The 13,839-nt window shown below is 36.6% G+C and overlaps 1 protein-coding gene across 7 annotated transcripts in view; it reads right to left on the bottom strand.

The window, feature by feature from the left end:
* Positions 1-765: 765 nt before the first annotated feature.
* The window catches only part of LOC113232881, a 26,025-nt gene continuing 12,951 nt past the window's right edge, over positions 766-13,839 (bottom strand). For 3 of the 7 annotated variants that reach the window (XM_026467758.1, XM_026467761.1, XM_026467759.1), the window contains 13 exons: positions 10,868-10,909; positions 9,552-9,614; positions 8,027-8,241; positions 5,697-5,799; positions 4,692-4,729; positions 4,538-4,568; positions 4,352-4,422; positions 3,865-3,934; positions 3,078-3,139; positions 2,793-2,814; positions 2,318-2,608; positions 1,933-2,064; positions 766-1,389 (listed from right to left, as the gene is read on the bottom strand). In XM_026467758.1, coding sequence (XP_026323543.1) covers positions 1,360-1,389; positions 1,933-2,064; positions 2,318-2,608; positions 2,793-2,814; positions 3,078-3,139; positions 3,865-3,934; positions 4,352-4,422; positions 4,538-4,568; positions 4,692-4,729; positions 5,697-5,799; positions 8,027-8,241; positions 9,552-9,614; positions 10,868-10,909 — 1,170 coding nt within the window. In that variant the 3' untranslated portion in view covers positions 766-1,359. The remainder of the gene's footprint in view (positions 1,390-1,932; positions 2,065-2,317; positions 2,609-2,792; positions 2,815-3,077; positions 3,140-3,864; positions 3,935-4,351; positions 4,423-4,537; positions 4,569-4,691; positions 4,730-5,696; positions 5,800-8,026; positions 8,242-9,551; positions 9,615-10,867; positions 10,910-13,839) is intronic. The other 4 variants (XM_026467760.1, XM_026467764.1, XM_026467765.1 and 1 more) reach the window with 3 other exon arrangements.

Below are 13,839 nucleotides of genomic sequence, written 5' to 3'. Positions count from 1 at the left end.
AATACACAGACGATCAATTGCAATTTAAAATTGACGGTGGTTCAGTTTTGGAGATCAGATGGGAATAAGTCAGATCTTAACGCACACACTCAACGCACACACTCAACATAGCCACGCACTAGGGAAACCCTGTGTCGCGGGTGCCATGGACACACACATAGACAACCACAAATTACACCCAAACTCACGAGAGAAATAATTGTAGGCCATACAATTATTTCTCCCGGCCAGGGAATCGAACCCGGAACCTCTGCGTGGCAGTCCGGCATGGTATCCGTTCGGCTACAGAGGCAGTTGTATGCCAATCTTTGCGGTTTAATGCTCTGAGCGGCCCCGCACCTACCACGGACAGGCGTGTCGCTAAACACTAGGCGCACGTCTTGTTCGTTCCGTCACTTGATATCATAAAATTATAATCTCAGTACAGAGTACTAAAAAAAAGTTCGTAGAATTACAATATAGATGTAATTCTTATAAAAAGTTTTATAAAAATCAGTTGCTGAAAAGTGCGCGAAACCGGATTCATCCTCCAGTTTGCCACTCTTAGAGGTGGAATATTTCCTTCAAATTTAAATGGGACCACTACTGAGGTAGCCTCTTTTCAACAAAAAAGAATCATCAAAATCTGATCACAAATTACCGCGTAACATACATACAAACTGATGAATCTACTCCCTCGGAAAAAGGGCGTGAAGGGCAGATACGTCAAGGGTAAGCAGGCATTAGGTCACTAATAAGACAAATAAAATTGTTTAGATTTTCTTACACAAGTTTATTATTATACATAAAAATTAAAACTGGTTGCATTGAAACTAAGTCTTATCATTAAAAATTTAAGGACTCACGTATAGGAAAATTCAGCACGATAGGTACTTTAAGCAAACTATGTGTTTTATTGCTTGACATAAAAAAAATATTTTAGACCTGCAGCGCTAGCACGACTGGGCGTGACTTGCGCGAAACGCAACATAGAAGTGTGAGACTAGATACGTTGCGATGTTGCGATCTGGGCCTATATGCACTCGGGACGAGACCCACGGGAGGACGACACGACGTGACGTGACGTCACAACGAGCGCCAACCGGTATACAACGATAGCCGGGAAGAGGGCGGTGTGAACTCGCCCGTACAAATCGGTGCGACGTGGCGTAGCCCGTGATATCCCGAGCCGTGGAAAGCCAGCAAAACATTGGTCGCTCTCCCGGGCATCTTATTCCGAGCGGCATATAGGGCCGGTACGTAATACAATACCTCGCGTGTCCAAGCGTCCTTACTTTGAATATATCAAATAAATGAAGTATTTGTCAACAAATTTAACCATTAAAAGATATTGAAGCCTATATAGATTGATTATTTTACTTATTCGCTGGTCAGAGTTTTGAAATCCACCTGGAATAAAAATAAAACAGAATTGTATTCATAGTTGTGTAAATGTCTTCGATGGACAGAAGCCAGTGGCCTGTACTGATGCCACTAATTTATTTATTAAAGCAAACCAGCCATGTTTGCTGTGCTGACTTCTGGATCTCAGGGCAAAGAGAGCCACTGTGAAGTCGTATTAGGTAAATGGGCTCTTAGTTTGAGAATTACAAACCAGAATGTAAGCCATAAAACCGTAAGAAAAATGTGTACGAGAAAATACCCGTGGAGACCCGTGCCCAGCAGTGGGACGTATAAATGGATTGATGATGAACTCCTCTCTAAAGCTAATCTTCAATGCGTTATTTTTATCATGTGATTATCTTATGACAGACATGACATGTGGGATACGACACATTAGTGGGATAGCATAAGTGATTTTATCTGATGGTTATTTCCGCGTCTGCTTCGAAAGCAGGTTGTTTATTTGATATAGCTAATTTATAAAATATATTGAAATGACTACGAGTATATGTAATAAGTAGCACGTGTATTGCTTGGTATGGCATTTACTTGATTGTAGAACCACCACGATTTTTTGTCATTAGATTCTTCTACTTCATCTTCACTCTCCGATGTATTGAATGGTACTAAGGCAGCGAAATCCGGAGCTTCTTTGTCAAACTTTATATTGTTAAAAGCGTACTGAAAATACATATACCTTTATCAACTGTTTTATGACATAATTATCTAGAGAACGTATAAACAAGCTTTTATATCACGTCATGTTACTCTTATTGGCTACCCATGCGATAGCATGACACATGCTACCAATCAATACCTGTGCCTGCAAATATTTTGGATCGGGTATCACCATCAAATTGAATGGTTCTGAATAATCTAACGTTTTAAAATTATTTCTTTATGTAACTGGTGTGAAGGCTGGAAGATGACAAACCTTGGAATATTTAAGCATTGTCTGTTTATCTATTTTTGGTTCTTCGTCTCTTAATGACGTCATTCGTATATCTTCATTCGCAATAGCATCTTTGAGCAACCAAGTTGTTCTAGTCGTATTTTCAATTAGGTGATTATGTATATGATGTCCTTTTGGCTTTCGATTCCTTAAGGGTTGCAGTAAATGTGATCGAGATACGGTTGCATTGGTAGATCGCATAATTTTTTTTCGTGGTCTGAATGTACCTAACCTATGTATAAATCTTCTGATAGTGTCCGTCGCCAAGTCGTGCTGTAAGTTTTTGGAAGTCTTCTTAAAAGAATTACTATAAGTATGGATCAACATATCCATTGATAAATACGTTTTGCTTTCCGAAATTAGATTGTCCATTTAACTGTTTGATGGTTCTTAAAAAATTATATGGACTGAGATCTTTACGTCTGAGAAAATCTTTTTTTAAACTTTTGAGACTTACAAGGCTTTTATCTACTGGTTTACTGTAACAAAAATAGATTACCTGGAGAACTAACCAAATAAATATACACCCAATTTCATGGCAACGTCTATAGACTTTATTAAAATTTATTTTCCTATTATTATTGTTCATTGAAGTATTATCAAAAACAAATAAGGTACATCATATAGATTTGTCAAAGATCATAAAAGTTCATGTGCAACAAGTGACACACATCACACAGGTAAATAATTTAAATAAACATGAATAGTCGTATTGTGAAGTTCCAATATTTCGGGCACTTACTAGTAATATTCTTCTTTATCGGTGTCTTCATCGTCTCTTTCATAACCATCAGAATAGTACATCTGAAAACATACAATAAATATAATAACCAAAGCGGTATTTTTATAATATTTAAAGGATTATTAAATTATTGAGAAACACGAATATTTTATTAAAGATAAATCATTGCGTACACTGAAATACAAAAACTAATTTCAGTAAGTATAACAAAAACATGTTGCAAATTAGTTTTTGTTTTAAATCTCTAATTGTATTTGCTCCCCGTTATACGTTATTATTGCAACTATTTGTAAATTTTGGTGATCCTTTTTCTTCTTATTTAAGAGCTCATTCTAGGCTCTTGTCGGTGGAGTAATCGCCAACCGTTTCTTTTCAGAGCTTTAGATACAACATGACTATAACTTAACCCTTATCAAATCTAAATGATTTCGTGTCGGGGTTGCCTTGTCTTTTTTTATTTGATATTTCTCTCTTCTAAAAAAACTGTCGTAAAATATTAGATGCCCAAACATCTGTCTGCTTCAGTTTTCTGTTGTCTTTAATAAGCTTCTCTTTTTCTACACTATTTAACACCACCTTGTTGGTTTTTCTTTCTGCATTAGGTAGTATGGTTTTAATATTATTAAGTTTCCATTACGCATCCTTCCCAAAGGATTAAAAAGAAATTGAAAGTATGTACTTATTATTATCATAGAATATCTCAAATCTTCCACCGTGAAAGTAATTTTAATTGCTCACAGGTTCCAAAACAGCTAGTTAATTTTATATTGTAAAAGTGTATAATTACAGATTTCTCCTTATTGTAAGACAGGGGTGCATAATCTTTATTTCTTAAGTCCGCCGCAATCAATATGATACTGGAAATCAAAAACAGGCAATTAATGATTAAGGCACATTTATTGAAACAGTATTTAGAATAAAGAATGTTTTAACGTTTTTCTTAAACTTGGCGTAGAAACTACTCTGCGACAATTGCCATGCTAGTTGTCATGTAAAAACGGTTCTGAAGAGGTAAGAAACATTGAAAAGGAGTGGAGCAATATAAAGTAAACAAATTTATATGTAAAAAAATGTGAGGAGTAGATGGGTAAGATAATTGAAGTAGTGTGTAGGTCAATATAAGAGCAGGCAAGGGAGACATAGGGTTAGACATTTTTACCCTCGAGAATTAAAGACAAGAAGCAAAGTGCAGAACCGAAGGGCAGAGAGATTGATGGCAAGACTGGCTGATGACAATACCAACACTGTACAATGAAAACTAGATTATTTTTTACCTATTTGTTATTGGTGGACTCCTCCCAAGTAAAGATTGTATCAATTTTTTTGCAGAAGCTTGTTTCTTGTCCTGTAAATGTATTTATACATATAGATAAGATAAAATAGTGTGTACAGTGCTTTGATCTTAAATTTTATACATACTAAATAATCTTTCATATTATTTATGTTTGTGAAATACTTACCAAATCTAAATTTATGGAAGATATCTGAAAGCTAGAAATGTTTATGTTTATGTAGATACTTAAAAAAAAACCGATATTTCGATCACCTGAACTCTTTAGTACTATAAATAAATGAAATTCAAATTTTTTAAAAATTTAAAAAGAACACACTCACCTTGGTTTTAATTTCTGATTCTTACTAGTTGGTGCTAACTGTAAAAATTAAAATATATAGTATGAAAATGAAGAAAATGAGCAAGACACTCGGCAGTAATATGGTCTCAAAATAGGGGATTTCCTTTATCATGAGTATCAGAATAACGAAATTAAAAGTCCGAGGGCAGTGCCGTAAACCATACTATAAAAAGACACGTATGCTATGGTACTACACTATGGAACTACATACAAATGACAAAATAGAGGTTATTAAATTTATCAATGGACGTTAACCTCATCAGCAAGGAACTGTTTGGCGTGTAATTATTTATTGTAGTTTCTATTATATTGCGATACAAGGTATTTGTACTCCGTAAAATAAAACAAAACAAATAGGTAATAAATAAATGTGCATTTTCTATTTACACATTATTGCAACACAAAGTAAATTACAAATTTTGAGTTAATTTTAAGTACAAAGCCGAGCTTATCCCATAAAGGAATTTCTTCCAAGTAACCTTTATTTATGCTGTTTCAAACGAAGTAACATCAATGATTGAGGCGCAGGTAGAAATGCGCCGCGATGCTACATCGTCGATCTCAAGAGTATTGCAATTTGAACCTTACCCGATTTCAATTAATTATAGCATAAAGTTTACGTTGAAAAATCTAATGTACTCTGCTTTCTCGTCCGCCGATTGGCGCTGGCCCTAATCATGCGATGTACGAGTATACTCGTGTTGCAACGCGCTGGTCATCGACTTCGGTATCTAACGACAAGTAGTATGCCAAAGGCGGGAGACGACACTGTGTTAACGAGCCATAAGTATCGTGTAATTATTTAGATGCGTAGATGCGCAGAATTACCAGACGCGCGGCAATATCCAACTCTGCCCTACTTACTTTTAAAAACAAAATGTCCCCATGAAGCAAAAAATTGTATCTACAATATTTTAAGTGCTTTTTCTCCGTATCTGTATGTTATAATTACAAGCAAAAAAACTTTGCTTATATAATATCTTACCATAATATAATTAGCAGACGCCCTACGAGCAGGATAAAATCTGCGCGTGGGATGCATTCTACGGAACCCAGTATACACAACTCTCTCGTTTCTGTTGCCGTATCTGAACAGACAAAAAAAATGTTAATATAAAAAAAAATCAAGCGCGTACAGCTGCCCTCCCTACAGCGTAATCAGGGACTACAGATCTAGGATCCGGGCATACTAATTTCACTTTTCTCATTTGCATAACATTCGTGACCGTTCGTAAAAATCAAATAAAAAGAAAAAAAAATTTTTTTATATATATTTCTTTTTATTCTAAGTTTAAGGAGCTTTACCATGTGTGTTAATGGTAATGTCGCTCCGTAACGCTAGTTAATTTATACATCTAACCTAGATTAAGACTATCTAAATATATGTTGTTAAGTATCTTGGCTTCGTTCGACGAAGGAACGGTCAGTTTACACTACCCAGTCTGTCGTATGTTAACCACACTCTCCAACTATCTCCTAATTCTTTCGGTCCAAACACATTCCATCAAAACGTGGTTAACGTCTTCTATAACGCCCTAATTGTTACAATATGAAGTTGGTATAATGCCCATCAAATATGATTTATTTATTTTAGGAATTTTGTTAATTATGCCTTATTTTATTTGTTACACAATTAACAGTGAAAATGACTTTTTTATTATAAAGTTTTTTGTAGTGTATGATTTAATATGTCGCGTAACATTTTCGTATATTTTGATAAAGATTCATATAGAATCGCTTGAAAGAAACTTATGCTGGAGCGATTGAATTTTTTTGTAGGTAATCATCAACAGTTGTCGTTGGCATTCGTTCATAGTACATTGCAACAACAAGTGTTCAACGTTCTCAATTTTATTACAATTTTCACAATTCGGTGAACCTAATTCAAAAATTCAATACCTGACAAAACACAGAGCAGTTTCTGAGCAAATAAATATGCTTAGAAAAGTAAGGGTGTGAAATACACGTACGGTTCCGTCATGTCTTTAAAATACATTGTTAACAACAACCGGGAACAAACTTTTAGCTTGTAATTTGCGTGTATATTATAATAATTTAAAACTTTCATTGTAAATCAATATTTAGTTCCTTATAAATGAATTAATAATAAAACAGATATGAAACGGTTCTCTTAATTTGAATTAAGCTCGAACTGTTAGTTGTTGGCGGGGAAATGAAAAAAGATGGCTGATAGATTTTTTACACACATTTTTCTAGCTCACACTTCACATGAAGATCTTCACATGTTTTTTTCTAATAGGTTCAGCGTGATTGGACGTACAAGTCGGGCGCCTGTTGGTACGACATGCCTGTTCATAAGAGTTGCAGTGCCACTCAGAGCTTTAAATCACAAAAATCTGAGGGACATTGTCACTGCCCGTCTCCCCTGAGACATGTAAGTTGTCAAGTCCCATATGCCTGTCATTTCACCAGCACCCTTGCCATACAGAACCGGAACGCAGTAATACACAAGAACGTCTACTGCTACTAAAGTTTTGTGTAGTAAATAGTAATATTAAATAATTATTTTTAATAACCCTTACAGCACAGAATATGACATCGTGTAAGTATTCAGTGTAAAGTATTCAAGTTTACCGCGTCTGATCGACACCAATCGTTTGTGCGTTCGATTAATATTCGCTGTTAAAGCAGTGCAGTCGCGTTCTAGGGTTACACACCTGTGCCGAGGGCGACAAATATGGGCGTGTACATGACGAACGGGAGACTGGAAAACATGTATTTTTTTAAATTTCATTATTTCGTGTTTTATGACCTAATGGTGTATTTTCTTATTATGTATATGTTACATTTTATATGAAAAATAATTAAACCGTGAATTGTTAGAAATTTTAGTTTTTATTCAGTCGTAAAGCCATAAAACACGATCGTGCTGGCCAGGATAGAAATGAGTAATAATTTTTTTTTACTTAAATGTTTTTTTAGGGTCATTAAAACATGTGATAAACTTCAAGTTTCATTATTATAGTTGATTTTTGCTATTGCTTTATAGATCGCTATTTATTCAAAACTTCTATTAAGTCATAAAAAAATACGCTAACGCTTTGGTAAGGGTCATGACAGGATGCCATGATCGTGCGGGGGAGTTTTTGCAAAGGTTTTGGGAGGGGTGATTTTTTGTATTTTTTCTTTTTACTAATGGCATAAAAAATGCCACATCAAGTCCAATTACAAAAAAATATTTACTTGTGCTAAAAGGGTTATTTGTGAAATTGTTGTTTCTACTGAGACACTATGGTGTCTTATACAACTATATTGTAACAGATAAATTGTAAAAAAGAAATAATCCGAACTCACTTAAGGCCTAAGTTTGCTATATTCCCATAAACTCCTGCGCCGTTTTCGAGTTCCCTATGTGGGAATTTTACTTGAGACTTCAACATGCCTAAGGCTGGACGCAATAGTGTATGACCTGGAAGTATTGGTTCTGCTGGAGGAAGATGTGAGATATCACTAGGCGCTCCTAATATTGTGCTCACACTCTGTGGGTGGAACTCGAAATAGACTCTTCTCTGAAAGACAAATCATTAACATTAATTAAATTTACTCGGCCTCGACCATAATTATTTGTTGCGATACCTCCCACTTGTACTTTCAAAGCACACACGCATTACACGAATGAAAAAATATGGTCCCAGCATAAGCGACAATTAAATTCGGCTTCGCTAGGCATGCCGCGCCAATTTGTACGAGCTCGCGCTACAGGCCCATACAATGTGAGCCCGCGCCCTCCGGCACTGGCGGTACTTTTCCCACAGCGGGATGGTGCAAGCTCGTGCGGTACGGTCCGTGGCACCACAGGCCGTGGGAAGTCAGTATTAAATGCATTTTTCTAAAGGCGTGTGACGTATATGATTCTATGATGATGATTATATAAATTCGATAGTTTCAATCGACAGACGTCGACACGACCTGAAGATGAAATTTAGTGTGTATAGATATACTATATAGATAGACTACGTACGTAACACAAGGCAGAGTAAAAGTACGTACGACATTAGACTACATTTTATACTGATAGGAACGAAGTTCTTGACCTACACTCGGGACCAAATAAACCGAAGCACAGTTTTTAAGTTTGATCCTGATTATTTTATTACCATTTGTAAGTCTTTTATCGGCGAAGCTAATGAAGCCACTTATAAATTATTTAAAAAGCTTTTTTTTAAATTACTTATAAATTATTTAGATTATTCGTAAGAGCGGTGGTAGTGGACTACCACCTAGTAGTGTTCTTCCAATGGAGTGGAAGAACGTTTGCTTCTCAATTGAGAGGTCCACCTCCTCGACCTCCTAATCGACCATTTGATTTTGAGTAGATGAGTGTGAAGAAAAGACATGTTAAACAAACTTAACCTTTAACCTGAGACATGACATACGTTTTGGTATCAAAAATAAAAAATAAAAACATCCTACTGAAACTGAAATGTCAATGACGATTCAAAATCCTTGGAAAAAGTGAGGTCCTCAACTCGCATTGAGGTAGCGTGGCGGACTGTGTCGTCTTAACTTTCTTCTTATAAGAGACCCGAGCCCTGCATGGAACGTACATATACGTATATATGTTAGGTTAGGTTAGGTTAATGTTGAATTTATTTCCCTTGGACTTTTTTGGAATGCATAATTTTATGAGATTTGGAGAACTTATTTCTACTAGAAAATATACAACTACACGCTACATGCGCATACGTATAAAATATTTATAGTGCAAACATCGGACATCAAGCTACACAGTGATGCATCTTGTTACGTTGCACTAAAGGTGATATTTGGACAAAACTGCATAGCTTCATGTGCTGTTGACTCTGCAAAAAATACGCACCATAGGAATTGGTAAATCGATGTAGCTTCTTTTATTATTTCTTCTTTTGGCTCTGTACATTCCCTAAACAAACAAAAAAGAAAAGGTTATTACTGTATTTTGTACAATGACAATATGATTTTGACGCCATCTTAACTTTGATACGCAAATCAGGCGATACGATCAGGTATCGCCTGATTTGCGTCAGTATCAGTGAACGTCAGTGAACGAGTGAATTTACATACTACTGACACGTTATGCAGAATGTTCCACGGCTGTGGAACACGGAGAGAAAGCACTTTGGATATTGTGGAAAGGATATTTTTCTTCATGAAGATGTTATTTCATTTTTAAAAGTAAGAAAGTTGCTTGCCTCATCTGGCAATCGGACCAACCAAACATGAAAAGAAAAATACCTGTATTTTTATAATTCCGATCGAAAGGGTCAATTATAAGGATTAATTCCTTATAAGTAACATTCGACAACAAAGTTCAATCATACAATTTATTGAAAAAATATACAATGAAACTCCAATGTATCTACGGTATCTATTGTCTATTTGATTTTTTCACATTTATTCCGTCCAATTCCCACACGTGACAAGCAACTTTTTAAAAGGCTTTGAATGAAGGATAAAATCCTATCTACAATGTTTAAAGTTTTTTCCTTTAGCTTGTTATAGTCGTGTGACGTCCTGTGTACTTATTGTATATACTGCTTATTTATAAAGATACAAAAGACTGATATATATCAAAAGCTACGGTATGGCAAGGTCCGAGTCTAGCCGGATCAAAGGATTCTTTCTTTACATTTGATCTTTGCACACATACAAAAATTGGTGAAATTACAGCCACATTAGGACGTGTCAACTTATGTTTCAGGGTGACGGGCGCAGTGGCAGTGCCCCTCAAATCTTTGCGATTTAAACCTCTGAGTGGCACTGCAAGTGTTATGGACAGGCGTGTAGCTTACCATCAGGCGCACGACTTGTTAGTCCCGTTATTTGATATTATAAATAGATATCAAAAGTAGTTTCTAAAGTAATACTGATCCTTTAGTGAATTGTCATATGCGTTTGGTTCCTAAACGTTTTTCCGACCCCCGGGTCTATAAAAGTCATGCCATGGTAGCCTAACGGTTTGACCTACAGCCTCTCAAGCAGAGACCATGGGTTCGAATCTGTCTGTTATCTCAGCCGCAGAGATAGGAGCTATGTAGGAGAAGCCGTGCGGGGTTCCACACCGGCCAATGCTCAATAGAATATGGGTCATGTTAATACTAAAATAGCCTTATCGCAATGTACTTAAATATACTGCAGACATATTAAAGTGCTTACTATCGAAGGGATATCCCACAATTCAGTTAGTGTGCTTCTTCTCTGAAATTTAAAAATACTAAATTTGCAAACCTAATACTTTACGAACCTAAATGTTCAAGAACTACACTAAACATTTTTTTAAATATAATTATGAATACAAAGATCGAACACACAAAAAAATTTTCGTCGACCCGGTGAGACTTAAACCGTCACCACGTCCATGCTGCACCGTAGCATTGCTCTAACTATCTGAGCCACGGGTCTAGTTACCGAGTCGTCGAAATTCTCCTATCTGTTTTTGTTTTTCGTCTTTGTATTGCTTTCGGCATTCGTCGCCGCTAGTGACACTAGTGAGAGATTTTTTTACTTTCTTCTATCGTTGTATCTTCGATCTTTGTACGTAACCTTAACGAACCAGTAGAGTTATTTCACAAAAAATCTCAATAAATACTGTATAAATACGGTTTTCATATACGTGTAAGTTCTTCATTAAACATTCGCGTGGTTTGCAAATACGTCATTCACGAAGGTGCCTCCTATTGGCGGGCGTAAGCACTACAAGTCGTTACTTTCGAGTACTTTCGATGCGCGCTCCGCCTCTACAAGGCAAAAATTACCGGTGTTCTCTAAAATACATAAATTACGTAAAATCTCATGAGACCGTGAAACCTGATGCTAAACAGACATATCGTGAACTTGTCCATACGGATCAAATTATCCTCATCGTGTTGTCACCCAAATCGCAGCTAGCCGCCGTGATCCAGCAGCTCCTGTATTCATCAACCAGATCAAGGTAAGTGGTGCTTTGTTCAGTGTTTGGCATCGACGGTGCAAACCTGTTGGTAAGGTTCTCATCTTCCAAAAGGAATCGCGAGACGGCTCCTTGTGGAGTTACGTCTATCCTGCAGATGTATGAATCCTTTCCATTTTGTTATCTTTATTCCCATACAAATACAGTTATAATATGTTATAAGTAACTGTACTTGTAAAAGCTTTTTCGCTCGCTAACCGTCGTGGTGAACGGACATATCGTAGTGTTGTGTCAAATACAAGATATTATTCTAGCTATCGCGCGACTATGTGCCATGTCAAAAGAGTCTTTGAGTTCATAATTGCGTGTCTCATCCATCAATCTGAGTGGTACAGTGTCAAATAGTCCGTCGCTTACTAACTTGCAGTAACAGTTTCTAAATAATCGCTTAACTTGCAGTAGTGTATGTGAATCTACCTAGTTACCATGTCTGTGATGCGCTCGCCCAATACATTTCGTCTAACCCGGACCTTACTGCTGCTAACTTAGAGGAGTCGATCAATATTTCGATGCGCAAGCGCAAGTTTTCTGATGTTGACTCATCAGTTAGGAGGCATTAACGAGTTTTAAAAACCAAGTACTGGAATCTCTGAATACCTTCAAGGAGGAAAACGCCAAAAAAATTCGCAACTTAGTGACGACATCAATAAAGGGATTCGAAATGAATTAACCAAACTAACTAGCGCCTTTCACGAACTCAAACCTTCTATGGAACACACAGATCAAGACCTACAGGATGTATACAAACGGGTGACAGAGTTGGAAAAAAATCATCTAAAATCGAACAACTGGAATCACAAGTCACTTCACTTCGTAACATTGTCACTGATCTGGAGCTTGAGCGTCGGAGGAATAGCCAACTTGCACGGATGCTCAATCTAGAAATGATCGGTGTTCCAGAAAGCAAAAACTAATCCCCGCGCGATTATGTAATGCGTTTAGCTGAGAGGGCGGGAGTTCAGTTACGCCCAGAAGATATAGATCATGCCAATAGAGTTGAGAAGATGAATCCCAACAAAGAATACCCTCGTAATATTATATTCCGACTGTACAATCAAACTCACAAAGATAGCTTATTGTCGGGTTTACGTAGGTCTCGCAATATCACTACTTCAGACCTAGGCATACCTGGAGACATCCGTAAGATATTTGTGAATGAACACCTGACCCCAGAAAATAAGATGCTTTATAAGTCGTGTACGAAAAAGACAAATACGTAGGTTTTCAATACGTCTGGGTCAGAAACTGCAGGATTTATGTCAAGAACAATGACCAATCTCCTCACATGTTGAGCGAAACGGAAATCGACTTGAAGAAAATTACCAAGTGATTTTTTCTACCCTTCATTCAATTTCTTGCCCTCATAATGCCCTAACTGTTACAACCAAAATGTTAAAAACTTTTGTACTTTATTTACATGTCCGATTATTACCACTTATTGTTTGTTGCGGTACATTCCAAAACTGTCAATTTATTAACCCAAAACCATCACAGCTCATTATTCCTTAAAACATTGTATTAACCTTGTCGTCGTAGGTTCGTTTTGTGTACAATGCTGTAATAAAATGAAAACTACAATATACCTTTCCATAAAGCAATGCCTTCGTATGTGTGCTGCGTTTATATTTCACTATCTCCCTATTGTCAGCGAAACCGGTCGTCGTCGATCCGGCTCAGCCAGTATCGCTTTGAATGAATCAGGTGTGCTATTGCTTCGTATGATTGTATTGGAAACCGGAATTAATATAGTGTTTGAACGTAAGAGTGAAGTAAATAATTTAATTATAGTGTGGTACTATCGCAATTCCCTTGTTTGTGTGATAAATACTGTTCAGAAAATGTTGTAGCGGAATTCTAGTGCTAAAATAGGCCGTATAAGCTTTAGCAATCTCATTATGAGTTTAATATTTACCACATTACCACAACACATACAAATCACGCCACGCAAAAATAGTCACGCTGTGCCTGCGAAAATGCGTAACTATAGAGGCTCATTGTATTATTTTAACTTAACGAAATTAGATGTTTTGCTGTCTCAATGGATAGATCTTTAAATCAGCTGCTCGGCGTGTTTGGACTCGATTACTTAGTTATGTATGTCTGAGTTATGTATACTGCACTTTAAACACATCCACACACACACACACACACACACACACACACACACACACACACACAC

This window comes from Hyposmocoma kahamanoa, unplaced genomic scaffold (assembly GCF_003589595.1).
Source record: "Hyposmocoma kahamanoa isolate Upper Pololo Valley unplaced genomic scaffold, ASM358959v1 78, whole genome shotgun sequence".
NCBI lineage: Eukaryota > Metazoa > Arthropoda > Insecta > Lepidoptera > Cosmopterigidae > Hyposmocoma > Hyposmocoma kahamanoa.
This window is presented reverse-complemented; position numbering and strand designations above follow the sequence as displayed.